The sequence below is a fragment of the Lactuca sativa genome, chromosome 6 (genome assembly GCF_002870075.4).
Source record: "Lactuca sativa cultivar Salinas chromosome 6, Lsat_Salinas_v11, whole genome shotgun sequence".
Taxonomy (NCBI): domain Eukaryota; kingdom Viridiplantae; phylum Streptophyta; class Magnoliopsida; order Asterales; family Asteraceae; genus Lactuca; species Lactuca sativa.
In genome coordinates, this window is record NC_056628.2 from 197610767 (window position 1) to 197635809 (window position 25043).

The 25043-nt window shown below is 37.8% G+C and overlaps 2 protein-coding genes across 2 annotated transcripts; one reads left to right on the top strand and one right to left on the bottom strand.

Annotated features, from left to right (window-relative positions):
• The first annotated feature begins 14465 nt into the window (after positions 1-14465).
• On the top strand, positions 14466-16463 carry LOC111901577 (GDSL esterase/lipase At1g71691). Its single transcript, XM_023897447.3, has 5 exons — positions 14466-15017; positions 15102-15229; positions 15438-15677; positions 15789-16038; positions 16105-16463. The coding sequence occupies exons 1-5, from the start codon at positions 14702-14704 to the stop codon at positions 16323-16325; spliced, it is 1155 nt and encodes a 384-aa protein (XP_023753215.1). The 5' UTR covers positions 14466-14701; the 3' UTR covers positions 16326-16463.
• Positions 16464-17052: 589 nt separating this feature from the next.
• LOC111901569 (stromal 70 kDa heat shock-related protein, chloroplastic) lies at positions 17053-20065 on the bottom strand. Its single transcript, XM_023897438.2, has 8 exons — positions 19371-20065; positions 19029-19281; positions 18854-18933; positions 18629-18771; positions 18450-18548; positions 18161-18350; positions 17679-18077; positions 17053-17596 (listed from the first exon to the last, which is right to left on the bottom strand). The coding sequence occupies exons 1-8, from the start codon at positions 19878-19880 to the stop codon at positions 17198-17200; spliced, it is 2073 nt and encodes a 690-aa protein (XP_023753206.1). The 5' UTR covers positions 19881-20065; the 3' UTR covers positions 17053-17197.
• Positions 20066-25043: the final 4978 nt, after the last annotated feature.

Sequence of the window (25043 nt, forward strand, 5' to 3'; positions counted from 1 at the left end):
TAGTGTGCTCCATGATGTCCACCCGTGGGCCCGCTATGACAATGCTCTAATATCTTCCGGCTTTAATTCCCGAACACGCATCTTCGTATGATCCCATCCGCGCAGCTTTGGAAAAGATATGGTTCATCCCAAAAGTAATATTTTATCTCAGAAAAGAATTTCTTCTTTTGTTGACTTGTGAGATCTTTTGGGATGTAATTTCTAGCTAAGTAGTTAGCTATATTTGCAAACCATGGTTCTTCTCCCATGGTCACCATAATATACTCGTCCGGAAAATCATCGCCAACTCTATCTTCGTGCAATTGCGGGTTTTCAAGCCTTGACAAGTGGTCAGCTGCTAAATTCTCCATTCCCTTCTTGTCTCGTATCTCTATGTCAAACTCTTGAAGAAGTAGCACCCATCGTATCAGTCTTGGCTTAGCATCCTGTTTGGCAAATAAATACTTGATGGAAGAATGGTCAGTAAAAACGGTTGTTTTAGATAAAACTAAATAAGGACGGAACTTGTCAAAAGCATACACCACAGCTAATAATTCTTTTTCCGTGGTGGTGTAATTTTCTTGGGCTGGATTTAGAGTCTTGCTAGCATAATATATGGGTCGAAAGTGCTTATCAACCCTTTGACCAAGGATAACTCCTAATGCAAAGTCACTAGCATCACACATAATCTCAAAGGGTAAACTCCAATTTGGTGCAACAATGATCGGGGCATTAGTTAATTTTTCCTTTAAAAATTCAAATGCCTCTAAACACTCTTTAGTAAAATTAAATGGTGCGTCTTTTAATAACAATTGTGTTAGAGGTCTAGTTATTTTGGAAAAATCTTTTATGAAACGCTGGTAAAAACCCGCGTGTCCTAGAAAACTTCTAATGTCTTTCACATTAGTTGGTGGGGGTAATTTGGCAATGGTGTCAATCTTTGCCCGATCCACTTCAATTCCCATTTTGGAAACCTTGTGGCCCAAAACTATACCCTTCTTGACCATAAAGTGACATTTCTCCCAATTGAGGACCAAGTCGGTTTTTTCACACCTAGCAAGCATTAAGTCAAGATTTGTGAGACAATCATGGAAAGAAGATCCAAAAACGGAAAAGTCGTCCGTAAAAACTTCCATGAATTTTTCCACCATATCATGGAATATGGCTGTCATACACCTTTGAAAAGTCGCGGGTGCATTGCATAGCCCAAAGGGCATGCGTCTATAAGCAAAAGTCCCATTTGGGCAAGTAAATGTGGTCTTTTCTTGGTCCATTGGGTATATGGGTATTTGGAAATAACCCGAGATTCCGTCTAGAAAGCAATAGTAACTATTGCCCGATAGTCTTTCTAACATTTGATCAATAAAAGGTAAGGGAAAATGGTCTTTACGAGTGACATCGTTTAGCTTTCGATAATCGATGCACACTCTCCAACCGGTTACCGTTCGTGTCGGAATTAGCTCGTTCTTTTCGTTGGTTATGACCGTCATCCCTCCTTTCTTGGGCACCACTTGGACCGGACTCACCCACGGACTGTCGGAAATGGAATACATAATTCCTACATCTAAGAGTTTAACCACTTCCTTCTTGACTACTTCTTGCATATTTGGGTTTAACCTTCTTTGGTGCTGTACAACCGACTTTGCTCCTTCTTCCATATTGATCTTATGGGAGCAATAGGATGGGCTTATTCCCTTGATGTCGGTGATGCTCCATGTTATGGCCCGCTTCCGCTTCTTCAACACTTGCACGAGCTCTTCCTTTTCAGAATTGGACAGGTCAGAGGCTATGATTACTGCTTTTGGTTGCCTTCTTCAAGGAAAGCATACTCCAAATGTTTTGGTAAAGTTTTGAGCTTAGATTTTTGGTTATGACTGTTGGACTCGCCGAGTGCAGGTAAGGTACTCGGCGAGTTTGTGGCTGCATTCACGAATTCTGCCTTTTCTAAGGAAGAACTCGGCGAGTAGATCGGCCGTACTCGGCGAGTAGGGCTGTCAGTTTGCTTCACCAATTCTTCAAACTCAGCTTCTTCCAGCAGCCTTTCAATCTCCATTAAGTCTTTTTCTCGATCAAATTCTTCATCATCAGTTGTGAACTTGCTGGAATCTTCACTCATGCATTCCTCCAATAATTCGTCAAGCATATCAATTGAGAATGCCGTGTCGTCACTGTTCCTTGCATACTTCATAGCTTGGTCTACCCCAAATGTGACTGAATCTTCTCCTACCCGCAAGGTGAGCTTCGAGTCCCTCATGTCTACTATAGCACTTTCCGTGTTGAGGAAGGGCCTTCCAAGGATGATTGGAACTTATGGATCCGCCTCCATGTCTAGAATGATAAAATCAGCGGGAAAGACGAATTTGTCCACCTTGACTAGTAAGTCTTCGCATATGCCTCTTGGGAAGGTGACTGTCTTGTTTGCCAAGTGAATGGCCATGCGAATTGGCCTTGGTTCCGGGAGATCCAACTTCTTAAAGAATGAATATGGCATTAGGTTCACACTTGCTCCGAATCGGCTAAGGCATGAATAGCAGCCAAGTTGCCAAATTGGCAAGGTAAAGTCAAACTCCCCGGGTCACCCTTCTTCTTTGGTAGCTTATTTAGCATAGCAGTTGAGCAGTTTTCATTGAGGACTACCTTCTTCACTTCTTCCATCTTCCTTCTATTAGTGAGAAGTTCCTTAAGGAACTTTGCATATTTGGGCATTTGCATGACGGCTTCAATGAAGGGTATGTTAATTTGAAGAGTCTTGATATGATCTAGAAACTTTTGGTACTCCTCTTCCTGCTTCTCCTTCTTAGCTCGGGTTGGGTATGGCATTGGAGGCTGATACGAATTTTTTAGGATCTGTTTGTTCGGATTTGGTAGTGTACTCGCCGAGTCCATACGTGGTACTCGGCGAGTAGGGCTGTCAGATTGTAAGTTTTGCTCTTCTGCTTGATTTTCTGCCTCCTCCTTATGTGATTCCTTGGATGCCTCAGTCTGAATAGGTGCCAGGGGAGTGATTATCTTCCCACTTCTTGTTGTGACTATGTTTATGTGCGCGCCTCGTGGGTTATTTTCAGTTTTGCTAGGAAGTTCGCCCGGTGACCTTTGGTTGATTTGTTGAGCAAGTTGCCCAAACTGCGTTTCTATATTATGGATAGATGCTTGCTGGTTTCTAAGCATGGTCCTTGTTTCTTGATATGACCCTTTAGCTCGAAAGTAGCAGTCGCGGGAATTGCGGGTTGCACAAGTCCCAGGCCAGTGTCATCGCGCATCCTCTTCTTCCATTCTCCCATGGGGATTTCATCAATGTTAGCCATTGTGATAGCTAACTCTTCCTCGGAATCGGATTCGTGCTCATATGTAGGCTCCTCTTCTTCCTCGGTCTCGTACTCGATATCTTCCTTAACCGGTTCGTCGATTACTAAAGAAGCGCTAGATGCTCCTGATTTGCTGCTCTTCTTTTTCCCAAAAACAGTCTTCAAATTGGACAAAGGTGACTTCTTTGGTGTACTCGAGCTCTCCACGTCCTTTCCTTTGTTCCTTTTCAATGCGGATTCCAAACGGGGGTACCAGCGGGGTGTTTGTGTTGGAATAGTGTCTAAGGTTGTAACTATATTAGGCAAGTATTTGATCCGGTTGTGCATGGTCCTTTTGGGTTGCCTTCACCATAGCAACTTGATAGGATGATTTATTAAGAGAGAGTAAATATTATTAATATATTATGAGAATAATATATTTGTTATTTGATTAATATAAGTCATAGAATTAATTAGAATTAATTTGGTGACTTAAAGAGATTAATTAAATAAAGGGGTATAAACTGTCAATTGTTTGATAGTTAAGCTTTAGACTGTAAATCCATTAGGATATGCTTTGGACGAATTCTAAGAGTATTTGGATAGCTAAAATCGTCCATATGCTTATCTATGGAATGGATTTGGATAGCCTTAAGAGAAGATTATCCAATTAGGGTTTAGGTTGTAACCCTTAAGGAGTCTACAAGTATAAATAGACCCCATGACATAGGGAATTCGACACCTCTGATTAAGCAAGAGAACCCTGGTCGAATTCCTCCCCTCTCCTCTCTCCTAAATCATTCTTATTGCTTTGGTGTTTGTAAGGCATTAGAGGAGTGACACTTGTGACTCTAGAAGCTCCAAGACCTTAAGATCAACAAGGAACTCAAAGGTATGATTCTAGATCTGTTTCAATGTTTTTATTTAACCTAATTAGTCATTAGAAGACTTGGATTCAAAAGCATGACTATAGTAGAAAGCCTAGATCCGAGCATTAGGGTTTTGCATGCGCACATAGGAAAGTTCTTATGGCTAAAACCCATCAGTGGTATCAGAGCCTAGCTTGGTTTTCTTTAAATTGTTGCTTGATTAACTGAAACAAACCTGCAAAATTCAATTTTTTGGTTTCTGAGTCACTGACTCGGCGAGTCCCAAGGTGGACTCGGCGAGTCCCCTTGTGCACTCGGCGAGTCCAGGCGTCAGGAATGACCAGATTCGGGATTTCTTTGTGTTTATCTTATGGAAACTTACCTTAATCATAATAGATCAACCTAAATCCGGTTTTATGATATATATGACTATTATCTTGATCTAGAAAAAGATATTTATCAACAAATTAAATATTTAATTTCCTTATATGATAATTAATTAATTATTTAACTATTTTGGTAATTATCTTTCAAAGAAATCTTGAATAAATCAAATATAGATAATTAGGACATTAATTGTTAATTGGAATTATTTGTTATTTGATCCTCCATGTTTTAAATGTTTAAAACCTACCCTCATGTTTTGAAATTTACTTTTGTGATTAAAAGCTTTAATTTAGACAACTTAAATTTCAAACCCTAGATTTTAAAGGTTTTAAAATACAACCCTATACTAATATGATATTACTAGAATAATATATATATGTATAACTAAATGCTAGTCTTACCGTTAGTAGGCCTCATTCACGAAGCCGATCTATAAGGTGGGTATAAGGTTGCGGCCTATAAAATGGCGCTTAATGGGTGTACACTCACACCCACCGCTTGCTTGATTGGTGGAGGGTCGTTAGCCGAACAGGTAGGATAGGGCAACCTCATTCTCTCATTAAAAGTATAATAAGAAATACAAAGTAACTACACATATTTTTCCAAAATTTCCCAATCCTAGTTACTTTAGGAAAAGTGAATTGATGCAATCCCATGAAATTACACTTTGCACCTTGCTAAGATGTTAGTGGAGCGTGTGTGGTTTACCAGCACACTAATTGGCTCTAAGCGAAGGTGGCAAAGGGTGATTCATTGTTTATCATAGTTCGATGGAGCGTGTGTGGTTTACCGGCGCATCAAATAGGTGATTGTTACAATGAAGGCACCATGTGAATTTGCATGGTAATTCACACCCGCTTTGTGATCCTCGGCATCCTAGTCACAAACGAGAGGGGCATATCGAGATTTAAACATGCCATTGAATAGTTTCAATGAATCTCATCCGAACCTAGGAATTCTCAAAAACACTTAGGACTAATAGTTTAGGTTTTTTTTGTGATGGAGAATTAGTGAATCGTCATTCACTTACCTTCAATTTATTTGCATGTTAGATCACAGCATCCCTTTTCTAATATGTAAATGTTATTGTTGGATCCTAGCCCTAATTTTTCTTATTGGGTGATGATTAGGGATTCTTATTCTAATCTATCTTTGTCCTTTTCTAATTGTAGATGTCAAACGCAAACAACGCTGCTGCTAGTTCTTTCACGTTGATGAGCCTTTGCCAAAAGGTCACCTTCGATGGAACGAACTTTAGCGAATGGATAAGATACATTCGCACCATTGCTCGCTATGAGGATAAGGAGTATGTCCTCGATGAGAAGCTCGAGAAAATCAACCCCGAAGTTGCTACTCCCGCCGAAATCACCGCCTTTGAAACTCATGAGCGAGATGCAACGAAGGTACATTGCATCATGATCACCACCATGAACTCCGAATTCCAAAAGTCCTACGAGGACATGTACCCGTACGAGATGCATCAAGACTTATTGGAGAGGTACCACCAAAACGCAAGACAAGAGAGGTACGAGATTTTCACTAACATGATTTCCGCAAAGATGGGTCATGGAGAATCTCTTACCGTGCACTTGCAAAAGATGCAAAGGTATGTCGACCGCCTTCGCAAGTTAAATGTTGACTTCGGTGAGGATTTGGCGATCGACATGGTGCTTCACTCTTTGCCTCCGATGTACAACCAATTTAGGATGACCTACCACATGAACAAAGAAGAGGTCACCCTAAGCAAGCTCCAAGGTCTCTTGAGGGTTGCTGAGAGCAACTTCAAGGACAAGTCTGTTGCACCCACTCCCAATCCGCCCGCTGCTCCTGTCTTGGCTATTGGACAAGGGAAGGGAAAGAAGAGGAAAGCTTCATCGAAGAACCATCGCAAGGTGAAAGCCCGAGATGGTGCCTCTTCTAGTGGGACCAAAGTTGATCCCGCTAAGCCCTGCTCTAACCCGAAGGAGGCAGAGTGCCACCACTGCCACAAGATAGGACATTGGAAGAGAAGCTGCCTGGATTACCTGCAAGCAATCAAAGAAGGAAAGATCAAGCCATCTTTCGCAGGTATATATACAATCAAATCTAACGATTCTAATCATGCTATTTCTTGGGTTCTTGATACCGGTTGTGGTTATCACATTTGTTCTAATGTGCAGGGACTAAGAAGAAGTAGGGATGTGGAGCAAGGAAGGATCAATCTAATCATGGGGAACAGAAGATCGTTGCATGTGACCAAGATTGGAGTGTATTCCTTAGTACTTAGGAATAGTTTAGTTTTAGATTTGAACAATTGTTGCTATTCGCCAGAAATGCAAGAAACATCATTTCATTTCATGGTTTATATAGACAAGGATTTAGATTTTCTTTTAATAATGAGAATGGTTCTATTTTGGCTTATCTAAATGGTGTCTTTTACTTTGAAGCTATACCATGTAATGGAATATATGAAACCGTTATGATTGTTGATAACTTAGGAAATGATGTTTTGAATATTGATTCTTCCACTAGTATGGATAAAGCATCCTTGTGGCATTGTCGTCTTGGACATGTCAACAAGAAACGCATAGCCCAACTCTAAAAGGATGGAGTGTTGTAGTCATTCGACCTTAGGGAAGATGACACATGCGAGTCTTGTTTGCTTGGAAAGATGACTAAGTCGCCCTTCACGAGTACGTGTGAAAGGGGCGAGGGTCTATTGGACCTAATACATACCGATGTGTGTGGACTGTTTAGATCAACCACGAAGGATGGGAACCACTTCTATGTGACTTTTACCGATGACTATAGTAGATATGGGTATATCTACTTAATCAAGCAAAAGTCAGACACCTTTGAAAAGTTCAAAGAGTTCAAGAATGAAGTGGAGAATCAATTGGGCAGGAAAATCAAGATGCTTCGATCCGATCGAGGAGGAGAGTACCTAAGTCTTGAATTCCATGATTATCTCAAGGAGTGTGGAATAGTTTCACAATTGACGCCTCCTAGGACACCGCAGTTGAATGGTGTGGCAGAAAGGCGTAATCGAACCTTATTGGATATGGTTCGCTCTATGATGAGTCGTGCCTCGCTACCAATCTCTTTTTGGGGGTATGCCTTAGAGACTGCCGCCCATATCCTTAACCGAGTCCCTACTAAGAAGGTTGCCAAAACACCTCACGAGATGTGGACAGGGAAAGCTCCCTCGTTGGCACATATCAAGGTTTGGGGTTGCGAGGCTTTCGTAAGACGAGATACTCACGACAAGCTTGAACCTCGAAGTGAGCGATGTATTTTCATCGGCTACCCGCAGACATCCTTTGGATATCTCTTCTATAGACCGAAGGACAACATGGTCTTCGTTGCGAGGAGAGGAGTTTTCCGAGAGCGAGAACTCATAAGCCAAGGAGACAGTGGGAGGCAAATCAAGCTTGAAGAGATTCAAGAGTCAATAGATGAAGGAACCTCTACCGCTGGCACTCAACCTGAGGAGGAAACTCCGGTTGAACCGATTGACGAATCCTTACCTCTTAGACGTTCCGATAGAGTTAGAGTTCTACCCCAGTTTTATGGTTTTCATATTACTACCGAAGGGGACACGTATATTAGTGATGGTACACTAATAAATCTTGATGAACCTAATAGCTATAAGGAAGCCATGGCAGGCCCGGAGTCTGCGAAATGGAAAGAGGCAATGGATAGCGAGATCCAATCCATGTATGATAACCAAGTTTGGAATTTGGTTGATTATGTGCCCGGACGTAAGACCGTTGGGTGCAAATGGATCTTCAAGAAGAAGACCGACGTGGATGGAAACGTGCACACATATAAAGCGTGATTGGTTGCGAAGGGCTTTACTCAAACTCCTGGAGTTGACTATGATGAGACCTTCTCACCAGTTGCGAAGATTAAATCTATTAGAGTGATGCTAGCTATTGCCGCATTTCATGATTATGAGATTTGGCAAATGGATGTCAAGACCGCTTTCCTTAATGGGAAGTTGGCTGAGGATGTTTACATGGCTCAGCCCGAGGGGTTTGTGGATCCGAAGCATCCGGATAGAGTGTGTAAGCTTGAGAAGTCCATTTATGGACTTAAGCAAGCGTCTCGCAGATGGAATCTTTGCTTCGATGAGAAAGTCAAAGAGTTTGGATTTGTACGAAGCGAAGACGAATCTTGTGTATATGTCAAAGCCAGTGGGAGTATAGTAAGCTTCCTCGTTCTATATGTCGATGACATATTACTCATAGGAAACGACATCCCGACTCTGCAGGAGGTAAAGTCCTGGCTCGGGAAGTGCTTCGCTATGAAGGACCTCGGAGAGGCTTCTTACATTTTGGGAATAAGGATAGTAAGAGAAAGAAGTAAGAGACTAATTGGACTTAGTCAGAATACTTACTTAGAGAAAGTACTAAAACGCTTTAGTATGGAAAACTCAAAGAAGGGAGAACTACCGATACAAAGTAATGCCAAATTGAGTAAGACTCAAAGTCCGAGTACCGAAGCTGAAATAGCAGAAATGAGCCGAGTACCATACGCTTCTGCAGTTGGCTCAATCATGTACGCTATGACTTGTACTCGCCCTGATGTAGCCTTCGCTTTGAGCATGGTTAGCAGATATCAAGGGAATCCTGGCAAAGCACATTGGATTGCGGTGAAAAACATCCTTAAGTACCTTCGGAGGACGAAAGAATGGTTCTTAGTCCTCGGAGGGAGTGATGACTTGAAGGTGCGAGGGTATAGTGATGCCAGTTTTCAGACCGACAGGGACAACTACCGTTCGCAGTCGGGCTGGGTCTTTACCCTAAATGGAGGATCAGTGACATGGAAGAGTTCCAAGCAGGAAACCGTAGCTGATTCAACGTGCGAATCAGAGTACATTGCAGCGAGCGAAGCGTCAAAGGAGGCAATATGGCTAAAGAACTTCATCGGTGATCTTGGAGTTGTACCTGCCATAAAAGAGCCAGTAGAGATTTTCTGTGATAACGAAGGTGCGGTTGCCTTAACCAAGGAACCGAGGGATCATGGTAGATCAAGACATATCGACAGAAAGTATCTCTTCATTAGACATCGTGTAGAAGAAGGACAACTCGTAGTGAAGAGGATATCATCAGAAGATAACCCAGCAGATCCGCTTACGAAGGGACTGAGTAGGGTTAAGCACTTGCAGCATGCTAGGAGTATTGGGTTGAAGGATGATATTAGCGTAGATTAGATAGTATTAGAAACGTGTAATAGATAAATGTAATTGACATTTGATGATTAAATAAAGGAGTTTTATTTATGAGTAAAGTTACTATCTTATGTTAATTGTTTAGCTATTGTTTCACTTTGCATGTTTTGACTTCCAGAATAATTGAGTTTATTAGGAATAATCGAATTGTTCAAATGGTCCACAATCGTTCATATGTTGGAAGTAGATATGAAAGAAGATTGTCATGAATTGGTGTGTAGAATGTCTAAATGGTGTTAGACATAGCAAAGGGTTGCTACAACATTCATGAGTGCTTATGAACTAGTTTTGAGCATTGGAATAAACCCGCGCTTGCTGGAATGACCTTATGGAATACGATAATAAAAGGTGATCGCAAGACGATAATATCATATAGTCTTAAAACCTAGATATATGGTTTATTATTTGTTAATTGATTATACATTGATAATACGAAAACACATCAGTAACTTGATGTTATAAAACGTATTGTTGTGTATAGTTGGTAAATGAATAAGTAAATGCATATAAGTCGAAGTTTATCTGTAACTTTTATCTAAGAAGGTAAAAGCGATATCTCGGCCGCTCGATGATTTGATTTGACTTATGTGCTGGGCCCGGTCAGAACTGAATTGATGTGTTCGATTAAGTTCTATGTCAAATAAATCAGAGATCGAGAAACCTAAATGCGTGACTAACCATTCCATAGGATTGTCAGCATGATATCTAACACAGGACTGTACGTTCCCTTATCTAAAGGACAAGATTGATTAGATCAGAGTTGACAGCGTCTTTGAGAGCTATGATTGCAAACCGAATTGTACTTATGAATATAGTTACTAGACTTATCCAAGTGGGAGACTGTTGGAATAGTGTCTAAGGCTGTAACTATATTAGGCAAGTATTTGATCCGGTTGTGCATGGTCCTTTTGGGTTGCCTTCACCATAGCAACTTGATAGGATGATTTATTAAGAGAGAGTAAATATTATTAATATATTATGAGAATAATATAATGAATAATATATTTGTTATTTGATTAATATAAGTCATAGAATTAATTAGAATTAATTTGGTGACTTAAAGAGATTAATTAAATAAAGGGGTATAAACTGTCAATTGTTTGATAGTTAAGCTTTAGACTGTAAATCCATTAGGATATGCTTTGGACGAATTCTAAGAGTATTTGGATAGCTAAAATCGTCCATATGCTTATCTATGGAATGGATTTGGATAGACTTAAGAGAAGATTATCCAATTAGGGTTTAGGTTGTAACCCTTAAGGAGTCTACAAGTATAAATAGACCCCATGACATAGGGAATTCGACACCTCTGATTAAGCAAGAGAACTCTGGTCGAATTCCTCCCCTCTCCTCTCTCCTAAATCATTCTTATTGCTTTGGTGTTTGTAAGTCATTAGAGGAGTGACACTTGTGACTCTAGAAGCTCCAAGACCTTAAGATCAACAAGGAACTCAAAGGTATGATTCTAGATCTGTTTCAATGTTTTTATTTAACCTAATTAGTCATTAGAAGACTTGGATTCAAAAGCATGACTATAGTAGAAAACCTAGATCCGAGCATTAGGGTTTTGCATGCGCACATAGGAAAGTTCTTATGGCTAAAACCCATCAGTTTGATCCTCTGGTCATGAAAGTCCTGAAATAAACAAGATAAAAATGTAAAAAGAACAAAAATAGTGTACTAAAAAAATCGAAAATTAATCTGCCAAATACACTTGTACTCGCCGAGTAGGTGCGACTGCACTCGGCGAGTATCGGTGTAATTTTAAAGAGACTCTAAACTGAATATTAACACTAAAACAGATGCTAAAACCTAATTACTAGTTACTAAATTGAAATAAATTAACTTTATGCCATTAAACTCACACAAAGGATCGAAAAAATTAGGGATTAGATTAATTATTTAGAACCGTTCCCCGACAATGGCGCCAAAAACTTGATGTGTGTAAAATGCACTTGTTTTATTCCTACTTTTTATTGATAAATTTAGCACACAAAGGCAGTGAACCTGTCTTTTAGTGGTATAGTTGGATAAATAGGGTGTCGATCTCAGGGAACGGGAAAATTAAACTAATAGATAATTTTAACTAAGCAAATAATGAAAGTAAAAAGGTTTTTTCTCTAGTTTTGCAAGACTAGAAACTTAAACACACCATAAAAACACTTAATTAACTAAGTAACTAAAGCAAACAACTAATTCACCAAATTTGATAAAGATGTTTCTATTTAGGTTCAACCAATTCACTCATATGGTTATTTTGAATTTATGATAGATTAATTGTTATTGGCTACCAACTATAGTGGTTAAGTTCATGTTCATTACTCCTAACCCTTAGACAGTCAATTAATTCAAGCGGTGATCAAGTGTTTAAACTAATTAATTCCCTAGATTAATGATTTGGATTAAATAAGATTTGTAGTGGTTAATCAAATTAGTGGTTCAATTAACCTCTTGTTTGCTGGTTTCTCAAACAAGCTCACACATTAATCTACCCTTTATCTTGTTAATCTTAGTTTCATATTCATTATTCTTAAGCATATGATTAAGTGTTCACATAGACATATGAGGTTAACAATTAAGAGATGTTCATGCAGCTTAATTGTCTTCCAATTAACAGAAAATAGTTGTGATTAATGCATAAGGTTCTTTAACAAACTTAATTTAATAAATCACCAATAAACAATCAATCAAAAGCTAAGAATTAAACCATAGGAGTTACTTGGTATTCCCCAAACAGAAACAAAAACGTATTTAGCTCATAGTTGCAGTAAAAACAAACACAAAAACAAGTTTAACTAAGCTAAACATACTTAATTCCTAAAGCTAAGTGGAATGATTAACCTAGCTGCCTTGATTCTTCTAGAGATTAAAGATTAGAGTTCCTCAGTGCCTTCCAGGGTTCTCCAATAGCAGATGAATCTAAAAAAAACGCCATGAAAGTAGTCCCATCGGATAAAGGCTCGGTTTTTATAGCTATCTCAAAACAGGGTGTACTCGGCGAGTAGCAGACCCAACTCGCCGAGTAGGTTCTAGTTATCCGTCTCAAATCAGGAGTCGTGACTTATCTTCTGGAATATTCTAATGGACTCGTCGAGTAGGCTCGTGTACTCGCCGAGTAGGAAAGCTTTTGTCCCTCAATCTTCATTCTTTGGTCTCTAATTGCTTCCCCTTGTTCCCTTTCACTCTCAAGCATGTCTTTTGGATGAAAACAAAATTTAAACAATATTAAGTACCTTTTGTCCACATTATACACATAATTAGTTGAAAATGAGTAAAAAATGTATACTAAATAATTAACTAATTATGCACATATCAAGGGGTTTTGTGATTGTGTTAATGAGATTAAAGAGAATTTTAAATGAAAATTTTTGTTTGAAAATTTATGGTGTTACAAGACTATCAACAGAAAATCAACAGCAACATCTTCAAACGAATTAGCTGACACAAACCACCTAAATAACAACCAGAGGTCAAACCTTAACCTATGGCTCAATTTCTCAAAAGTTGACCAAAATTTAAACTGGTTAAAAAGTTAAAGTCAATGGGATGCGTCATGACCACAAAAGGTGATCTCTACTCACAAAAAGACAAATAGTCGAGTTTCTTCATGAAGCGCATTGTGCCAAGGAAAAGGCACGTCATGCTCTACATAGCAAATCCTTTCTTCCAATAAGTGTTATTCCATTAAGCCAGTATAACACCTAAATTTCATGTATAATTTTTATATTTCATTTTTGAAAATTCTGATAGCCACAACTTAGTGAAGGGATCAACATGACTTAGCATCCTACCAAGGCCACACATGCATTAAATGATTGCCACAGTGTGGCCATGCATTTGTCATGGCGTGGCGATTTATTTTTGGCAAACCCTTAAATTTTCGGGTTTTTTGCATTATTTAAGGGAACTAATGGTTAGGGTTCCTCCTGTCCTTAGCCTCCATGACCTCCAAAGTGCCCTAGATAAAACCCTAGCCTCATTGTAAGTTTTGAGCTCATCTTTGGTGTTTTTATGACCTTGGAAGGAAGAAAAAGGTATTTCTTATGATTGAATCTAGTTATTTCCAAAAAAAATCCTTGTTTAGCCGCTCAAAACCACAAACACTTCCACCTAAAGTCAAGAAATATATAGGTAGTAGCCAAGTCTAGCCCGTAGGGTTACGAAGGTGTTGTTGACTACAAGAGCAGATAAAGTGAATTAATGAGAAGAGGCCAGGCTTCACATGTCATATCCGTCGGCATATGAATCAACATGCAATTTACATGCCGTTAGTTGCTCCCACATGCAATTTCCCTCTTCATTTACATTTATATTCCCAACGCATCTCCCAACACCTTCCCTCATTTACTCTCACTAATTAATTTCTTACTAAAATATACCATTCAACACCTAAAATAGTAAAATTATAACCGAAATGAGAAAAAAAAAAAAAACAAATAACTTAACTTAATTACGGCTCATCACCACTCACCAGCCATTTTACAGTCTCCTTCAAGAAGCTAATCACGGGTCTTAAAATTGGACAGGTCGTAACTGGTGCGCCAAGATTTTTGCGACACCTTAATTAGTAGTTGACATTGTCTTACAAAATGGAATATATATCTCTGAAAAACAGTTTGTTTAGTATTCATGCATTTCAGTGATTGCGTACTTTTTTTTTTTTTTTTTTTATGAAATTAACTACAAACCACTTTTTTTTTTGTAATATTGGAGCAAACATAACCTGTGCCTACGTACAACCCCCAACATAATGATCAAGAATGGCCAGTGGTAAAGAGATAACAAAAGGTGCAGGCCACACTTACTGCTATTCAAAATTTACAGGTGAAACCATTTAATAACCTTCAACCACCGCTAGTAAATTTCCCTTTATAATTACCCCCACAGCCAAGTTTTTGTGAATCCCAATTCCACTTTCACTTTCCACTTCCTCTTTCTCACAAGCGACACAGAAAATCTAACGAACGAGTATGGGTTGCTTATTATGGGTACTGTTGGTAACTGGAATGACGTTGTTAAGTGGTGGGAATCATGTAGTCTGTGGACAAGATTACGGCCAAGATGGTGGTGGCGTTTTTGACGCAGCGGCGCCGGAGGCAGCAGCGGCGGCAGCAGCTAAAGAAATGGTGCCGGCAATGTTCATATTTGGAGACTCACTCATCGACAATGGAAACAACAACGACTTAGCTTCTTTAGCTAAAGCCAATTATTTCCCTTATGGGATTGACTTTAATGGAGGTCCTACAGGCCGATTCTCTAACGGTTTCACCATGGTTGATGCTATAGGTTCGTATATATCCTCTGTGTGTGTGTGTGTGTTTCTTCGAGTATACATATATAGATCTCTAATATGTGGGATTTGTAATGCAGCGGAGCTACTGGGATTGCCACTTATACCAGCCTATTCGCAAGCTTCGAGTTCCGCAGATCAAATGCTTCATGGTGTCAATTTCGCATCTGCTGCCGCTGGAATTCTCGACATCACAGGCCGAAATTTTGTAAGCTCGTATTTCCCTTAGTTTGATAGATCAAGATTATCTTCTATAGTTACTAAAGTTACCAACTTTAAGGTATAGGTGCAAGTTGTTTAGCTTTTTAAAGGTAGATTTGGATCATAATGGGTGGTCATAATTAAGTCATCATTTTGGCGACTTCTAAAAGTGGTATGTGTGTCGTGCTAATCGGATAATGAACTCTTGAATGTAGGTGGGTAGAATCCCGTTCAATCAACAGATAAAGAACTTCGAAAATAGTTTGGATCAAATAAGTGATGCATTGGGTAGAGCAAATCTTGGTCAGGCTCTCTCTCGTTGCATTTTCTTTGTAGGAATGGGAAGTAATGACTATTTAAACAACTATCTCATGCCCAATTACCCTACTCGAAACCAGTACGATGGCAACCAATATGCTGATCTTTTGTCCGAAGAATACACTATTCAACTTCGTGTAAGTTGTTAAACTTTATAATTAAGCTTAATTCGTAAACACAATTTGTACGTTTGTATTAATTGGATTAATTAAGTTTTGTTTTGTTTTGTTGAATATTATATAATATAGCAACTTTACAATCTTGGAGCTCGGAAGTTTGTTCTAGCGGGGCTAGGGTTGATGGGTTGTATTCCTAGCATCTTAGCGCAAGGTACTACAGGAAGATGCTCGGATGAAGTAAACCAGCTTGTCCTACCTTTCAATGCAAACATGAAGACCATGATCAACAACCTAAGCGCAAATCTTCCTGGTTCTAGATTCGTTTTCATCGACGTTCATAACATGTTCCAAGATATTCTAGCAAACGCTAGATCTTATGGTATGAGCTACGACCTTGTTTTTGCTTTTTAATTCCATGTATTAAAACACCAGGATTTTGATGCAGGTTTTCGAGTGGTGAATAGGGGATGTTGTGGAATAGGGAGAAACAGAGGGCAGATAACATGTTTACCATTTCAAACACCATGTCCGAATAGGAACGAGTATGTGTTTTGGGATGCATTCCATCCAACAGAAGCAGTGAATGTGTTGATGGGGAGGAAGGCTTTCAATGGTGGTACTGATGTTGTTTATCCCATCAACATTCAACAACTGGCGAATCTCTAGTGTTCAACACGTACATCTATGTCCACCTAATTAACTATGAAGAAATCTGTGTTTCTTTGTATTTTTTCGTGAGATGGATGATCTTTAGGCTATGATCAAGATGTGATTTAAATATATTCGCCTTCATTTTAACCTTAATTATATACTTACAATGTCGAACCTTTAGTAATATACGGTTCAAATTAAATTATGAGTGCGATGAAATCTCCAATATGGAAAGCGAAATGTTAGACCAAAAATAGGGCTGATTTGGTGTTAAAAACAGGGACCGATTTCGTATGTGGTTATGTGTTTTCAAGTCAGCAAGACAGAAAAGACAGAAAAGAGAAGGAGAAATTTTGGACCAAATGTTTAATGTTTTTATTAGCAAATATAATATAATTAACCAGGTCATAAATTACAATCCTAAATTAGATATATTCTACTGATCCTATTTATAGCCAAATACCTAAACCCTTTTATACCCCACTACCCTGCCCTAAATCAACGAGGTATGACTTATGTATGACTTACGTTTGTTGATTCAACAAACATATCTTAATCTCTATAGTCTATACTAATAAAAAAAAATAGTTTTATTAGTATTATGTCATACGTAAATAAGATATATATTAGGCAAATCTATACAATGCACCAAGAAACTTTAGCTGTGTTTCAATTCAAATCATTTTGTTTTGATTTTTTTTTTTAATTCTACAAACTATAAACTATTAGATGTCTAGATTCCTTTCCTCACAACAAAAGCATACTATTAACAAACTACAGTTTTGCGATTAAATCAGTGGAACCAAAACCACAAAACAATCTACAAATCACCTATATACATCTTTACAGAGTAACACACATATTCCACCTAATATGGCTATGCAATCTCATTGGCTATCACTAAAATCAGCATCAATAACCTCACCATCACCTTCTCCACTAGAACCAGACGCCTTACCACCTTCACCACCACTGGCAGCAGCAGCAGCACCACCACCACCACCTTGGCTGTAAATAGCCTGACCAACCTGCATCATTTCTTGATTCAACGCAGCCATGGCATCCTTCATGCTCTGAGTTGTCCCACCAGATATCGCATCTTTAAGCTCTTTCAACTTCGCCTCCACCTTCTCTTTCACTTCACCAGGTACCTTCTCTCCCACTTCCTTCAGCTGCTTTTCACACTGATACACAGCCGATTCAGCTTGGTTCTTTGTATCAATGGCTTCCCTCTTCTCCTTATCCTCCTTCGCATACTTCTCAGCTTCTGCCACCATCCTCTCCACCTACAATAACAACAAAATTTTCCTCAATATCCATCAACCCAAAACAGACCATATCACGTTGTAAATTAACCCTAAATCATACCTCATCGGAAGGCAATGTGCTAGCACCAGTGATTGTAATGTCCTGTTTCTTTCCTGTTCCTTTGTCAATGGCTGTGACTGAAAGGATACCATTGGCGTCGATATCAAATTTGACCTCGATTTGAGGAACTCCACGTGGAGCTGGAGGGATTCCATCCAATCGAAAGCTTCCAAGAGATTTGTTATCACGTACGAATTCTCTCTCCCCTTGAAGAACATTGATTTCAACACTCGTTTGACCATCAGCTGCTGTTGAAAAAACTTCTGATTTGGAGGTTGGGAGTGTCGTGTTTCTTGGAATGATCTTCGTCATCACACCTCCTAGGGTTTCTAAACCCAGCGACAATGGTGTCACGTCTAATAACACAATATTGCTCACATCTCCAGACAAAACACCAGCCTAAAATTACAAAAGGCAACATCGTCATGACCTTTTCCTAAACTGTTGTTGAAAATTGGAGTAAAGATAGGATATATACAGACCTGAACTGAAGCTCCAAGAGCAACAACTTCATCTGGATTGACTGTGACATTTGGTTCTTTAGATGTCATCTTTTTAACAAGCTCTTGAACAGCAGGGATACGTGTTGATCCACCAACAAGAACCACTTCATCAAGATCTTTCAGAGAGAGGTTTGCATCTTTTAAAGCTGTTTCAACAGGGGTCTTTAGCCTATGTTAAACAAAGAACAAACAAATTGGTTTTCGAAAGTTATCATCTTGAAGAGTGACAATTACTTGAATCATCAAGAAAGCAAATTAACTCAAGTACCTGTCTAGTAAATCTGAGCACAACTCCTCAAACTTTGCCCTTGTTAGTGTAGTATCGATATGTTTTGGGCCATCTGATGTTGCTGTAATAAAAGGTAAACTGCAAAAAACAGAACCCATGATCGGAAAACTTACAATGAAAAAACCAAAGTAAAAAAATACTGAAAATGCATCATCTACCTGATATTAGTTTGGGTCAAAGTGGATAACTCCATCTTTGCTTTCTCAGCAGTTTCTGTTAGACGTTGAAGCGCTTGTTTATCTTTAAGAAGATCTATACCTTCATCCCTCTTGAAAGTTTCAGCAAGCCAATCAACAATTCTCTGTTTAAAATTCAAGAATCGTGTTAGAGATTTGGTTATAAAGAATGTGTTTATGACACGCGACATGATCCCAATTCCTAACCTTGTCAAAGTCATCTCCTCCCAAATGGGTGTCTCCCGAGGTTGAAAGTACCTCAAAAACACCATCACCAACCTCAAGCACTGCATAAAGATGAATCTAAGTTATCAATGGCGCAAGGGTAGAACTAGAACTATTTAGGTAATCATAATTTCACAGATGAGAAAGGGAAACTTACCTGAAACATCAAACGTTCCACCACCAAGATCAAAGACTAGAATTGTTTCATTGTTTTTCTTCTCAAAACCATACGCCAATGAAGCAGCAGTTGGCTCATTGATAATGCGAAGAACCTCAATACCTGCAATTCGTCCAGCATCTTTGGTTGCAGTTCTTTGGGAATCGTTGAAATATGCTGGCACTGTTACCACTGCTTTCGTAACTTTATCACTCAAAAACTTCGATGCGTCATCCACGAGCTTCCGCAGCACCTAAATTGAACAATTCGTTGAATGAAAAGATGAATTTCATTGAGTTAAACGATAAATAGAGATCGATGAAGATGAATTGAAGTGGGTACCTGTGCAGAAATTTCTTCAGGGGCGAATTGTTTACCAATAGCAGGGCAATCTAATTTGACATTTCCATTATCGTCTCTGATCACTTTGTAAGAAACCTGCTTCGATTCTTCATCGACCTCCATCATCTTCCTCCCAATAAACCTCTTCACAGAGAAAAACGTGTTCTCCGGATTAACCACCGCCTGCCGTTTCGCAATCTGACCTACTAACCTATCTCCATTCTTACTGTACGCTACTACCGACGGCGTCGTCCTCTGCCCCTCGGCGTTCGTAATTATTGTCGGTTGCCCTCCTTCCATCGCCGCCACCGCGGAATTCGTCGTACCTAGATCAATTCCCACCACCTTCTCGCTCACGACCTTCAACACGCGTCGCCTTTGAGGTCTCAATGTCCATGATCTCGGATTATACGATGTGGGTTTGCCGAAAAAAGACGTTCTTGGATTAGAGCTACGATCGATGATGTGGGGTTTGAAGGAACAAGAAGGGGATAGAGTTGTTGCAGACATTTGGATGAATTGAATCTTGGTGTGTTTTGAAATCAAGAATGCTAATTGCTACGCAGTTGAATAGATGAGTGTGTATGGAAGTGAGGTGAAAGGGTTTATTATAATCAGTATAGAAGAATTGAGAAATTATGGGCGATAGGAAGAAAATAGAAGAAAGTGGAGGGTTCTAGAGAAGCCTTGTGATTTAGACGTGGTTGATGCATGGAACATGCTAGGGGTTTCGTTTTATAATTTATGGACAAATATTATTTGGACATACTAATATTTTTCGAAAATAATACTGTTACATGTCACAACTTTCTGAGTAAAAATATTAAATAAGTAAGCTGGTTGTATAGGGAAAAAAATTATAATATTATACTTACTTTTAAGTCTAGTTAACTTGGTACTTTTAACCGATATAAATGGATCAAAATTTCAGAAATTTGGTGTATGATAACATTTTTAATGAAAGTAGCATGTAACTTCTGTTGGCAGTTGAAAATCCTTCGTCTGATGCTGCTGGTATAGCATCTGGTATTCTATAAACACTTTTAAATGATGTGATATCTCAAAACTTGAAGTCATGAGACTCGAGTTTTAAATATTTAATTCATCTTCTTAAAAATATTTAATTCTCAAATAATATTATCGTTATGAAATCATGATGGTATAATTTTATGTTCTTTCTGTTTCATATTTATTGTATATTTTTTATTTTTTTATTGAATCTTGTATATTTAAAGCCAAAGTTCAAAAATAAAGACTTTAAAAGTCAAAAATAGACACAAATCGGATGATGAAGATGCTGACATTTTGAGTAATATTTTTTACAGATAAATATAGAGAAATATAGATTATGGTTTAAAAAATGATAAAATGTTTGAGTATTTATAGATTAAGAAAAGGGAAGAAAAAAAAAATATATATATATATATATATATATATATATATATATATATATATGTGTGTGTGTGTGTGTGTGTGTGTGTGTATGTGTGTGTGTGTTAACGGCTATATAGCCGTTTGATTAAAAAAGAAAAAAAATGCATCGGCCAATGGTTAGAAGAGAGAGAGAGCGGGACTCTCTCCCCCCTGTTGCTTCCCGCGGTTCCTTTTCCGCACCCACGGTGTGGTGTGCATAGGTGCGGGATCGGTTCTCGCTCATTTCCCTCACCCCATTCCGTCCGGTCTTAAGGGAGGTGTTAAGAGAAATGCTAAAGATGTTATACCACTCCATATCTTAAACTAAGGAAGGTGCTAAGAAAGAGGTGCTATGTGTGTAGCGAGAGGAGAAAGGAGAGAGAAAATATAAATGTGTGTTGTGATTAGTTGATTAGTATTTCTTTATATATTTTAATTTTTTTTCTTCAAAATTAAATCTATTAAATTGTCACACTTCCACTCCCTATCTTTTTCGTGCTAGACATGCTAAGCCTATGTGTCATGAAAAAAACAAAAAAAATCCTATGTGGCAATATGCTAAAAATGTTACCACTCATTTCAGCCTAAGTAATTTGTCTCGAAATAACTTTGTAGCTGCATTTGAAAACGAATATAATGTTGAAAACAAAATGTATAAATTACAAGAAATTGTTTGGTATAATAGTACCAACTATTGACATTATCATGCATTTTCATTCATTTCATATTCACTCATTCTCATTTTTACAAAATACACTTAACAAGACACACTGATTATCAGAAAAAAAAAAAAAAAAATCATACTACCTTTATAGTCGATTTAATTAGTGAAAATATGTAAATGATAATTATTATGCGAGATTGAACTATTTACATTACTAAACAACATATTATCTTAGTCCTCTCATAGAAATATTTGCAAGTTAGTAGCTATAAATAGGGCTTTAATGCTTCAGTCACTATGTTAAAGTGTACAATCCCAAAAATTTCATTTTCTTCAATTTTGCTCCGAAAATTCTAAAACTTAGCAGAGAGCTTTTCTTGATCATCCTAAGCATACCCAAAGTCTCGAACGCCCTTTCAAATCCACAAAAACTATCAAAAGTAGATTGATCATCGAAAATATCCCGAAAATGCAAAAATGCATGCAAAATTAAACTAATATGTTATGTAATGCTAGAATTAAACATGAAATATTTTTAAAGACCACAACCTAAAATGAAAAAAGGTCGGGCAAAAGAAAGAACAAAACGTACAAAGTTACAAGATTTTAAAGGGAGAACAAACCCAATTCGCCCAATTACAAACCTCAAACTTCCCCCTATGTTTAATCCAACCAAACAACACCGAGAGCACATTGTTTGCCGGTTTCGAAGAAGAAACACAAAGAGCAAAAAGACTTTCATTCCTTGCTTTCCAAACGCAACACAAATAATCGTAAATGATGGCCATCAATATTTTGCGTTTTTTTGGAACAGTTGTCCTAAGAATTAAACATGAAATAAGTATGAAAAAGATGCAATTTATGCACCTAACACCTTATATGAATAATAATAATAATAATTTAAAAAACTCGGATAAAACTTGGATTCCCGAAACCCATCATTTTGCTCACCTCTAGAGTCTAGAGTAGTCCTGCACAAAAAGACTAGTTTCGGACCGAAACCAAAAAAGACTGAGATCGGACCTCTCTAACGACACTGAACCAAGAAAAAGACCCAACCGAAAAAAGACTAGCTCGAAACCGTCCAAGACCGGTCGGAGAAAAACTTTTTTTTGGACCATTCTTAGACCAATCCCCAAAAAAAAGACCGGAACGTTCCGGGAGCGACGCAAGACTGGTCCGAGACCAATCCGAGACCGGTCTGAGACCGATCTCAAAAAAGACCGGAAGCCAAAGTTTATAAATATATCATTTTTGTGTTACACAGTATCTTACTTCATTTTTTTTTCTTTTATTAAACTTTATCATTTTTAATAAAGTTTAATCTATCATCTTTGTGTTAATCACACATTTGTTAAGGGAAAAACTCGAAACTAAAACTAAAAAAAACCAACAAATACCGAAACCATGCCGAACCGACCAAAAAACCCCGAAAATCGAACCGAAAAAAGTACATGGAAAGACCACGAGACCGGACCGAAAAAGATCATGACTGGTCCCAATAAAGATCAGAACGAAAGAGACCGGTCTGAAAAAAGACTGAACCAAAATAAGACCGTCTTGAGACAGGACGGGACCAATCCGAAAAAGACCAGACCGCTCCAAGACCGACAATAAAAAAACCGGACCGTTTCAAGACCGACCCAAAACCCATCTGAAACCGTAAATGTGCAGGTCTAGTTAGAGTGTAAACATAGTGACAATTGTTGGGCCATACAAACCACAACAATGAAAACCTAGAGTGTAACCAGCCCTTCTATATTCTTGTAAAGTATGGCTTAACCCAATGGGCTTAAACCATTTTGTCTAAGCAAAGCCAATGGTAGTCTCAATGTTAAAGAGAGAGCACAACCCAATGGGCTTACACCATTTTGTGTAAGCAAAGCCAATAGTAGTCTCAATGTTAAAGAGAGGTGAACAAATGCCGTTTTTTCCCCTAAAAACTGGTTTTTATATAATTGAGTTTTTCTAGGTTGGTTTCGGTTACAATTTTTAGTGTTTTTATGCGTGAAGTTGCGCTAAAACACCGGTTTGGTTCGGGTTTTTCAGAAAAATCGGTTTCATATTTAAAAAGAAAAAAATAACTATTCCTAACCAATGGTTTGGTTTTAAATTAACCGATTCTTAAAAAACCGATTTTCAATAAAACCGGCCCAGGTTTCTAAATGAACAGGTTCTTGTGTACACCTCTAATCTCAAACTCTCGATACTCAATACTCGATTGGAACCATGAAGCTATTTCATTATTATTTTTGTTACAACCAATATGAAGAGGGCCTACATATTCATACTTTTACATACTTAACTTAGGGGATTGGAAAAATGATTATTTATAGATAAAAAGGTGTTATTATTTTATGTGATACATAATTTATAAGAAGGAATAAAGGCCAGATATGCACCAATAATTTGACCACAAGAAGACATGATCCATCCAACCTCATTGCTCAAATTCAAAAGGGCACTCGATTGTTTAACCTCATAATATTCACCACATGATATATATCCAAAATTGAAAGAAAAAAAGTCTGTTTTTATTATTAAAAAGACGAATGAGTTCATGGTTACAGGATGGCAGGCACTTTAATACAATATAATAATAATAATAATAATAATAATAATAATAATAATAATAATAATAATAATAATAATAATAATAATAATAATAATAATAATAATAATAATAAAGTAACACACACTTGCTAAACAACTCGAGATGTATATGAATATTCTATTTTGAATCTAATTTTTGGTTATAAACTATCTTAACTTCCTACAGAATGATACAATACATCTTATAATAGATTCAAATAAGAAAAAAATTATTGGAAACAGTTTAAGGATGATCAACAAATAGTATGTATGTAATTATGTATGTATATATGTAAGAAGTGTTGGAGACATGATCAGAAATATTTGCAAGTTAGAAGCTATAAACAGGGCTTTAGTGCTTCACTCACTATGCCAACTGCAGACAAAGATTGTCAGCAGAAAGCGGCTTCATTTTCAGCATGGACCACCTTGTATAAATGTTTAATTTATTTTTTCTTTTAAATGTATAAAATACTATTAAAAAACAAAAATGTATTTTTATTTTATCTATTCATTTGGCGTTATAACTGTCTATTAATGATTATATATTATACTTTCATATTTTTGCATTTACAAATAAGAAAATTTTAATTTAACAGTTTAATCAAATTCCATTCCGATCAAGAACTTGGAGGTATGGCGTTTAGGGCTAGAAACTGAGGATCAGGTAAAATATGAATCTGATAAGGTAGTTTCTAATAATTCATGAAATTGATTAGAATATTCCCATAATTGTAAGTAGATGTGAGATCTATAAATCTTTGTTATTCATAGTTGTAGGCAAGAAAGCAAGATCAGAAGAAGGAGCAATGCAGAATAACTAAGCATGACAAGGAGAGGATAGCTAGACTTTCAAAGACAGTAGCAATGGCAAGGAGACTAATCCCGATATTCTTTCCCGGAGGATTCTATTGATCCAAGACCTGTATGTAGACCTGGGAGACTAAAAACAATATTGGGTGATTCAATCGATAAAATTACTGTTTTGTGTAATTTGTATTTTT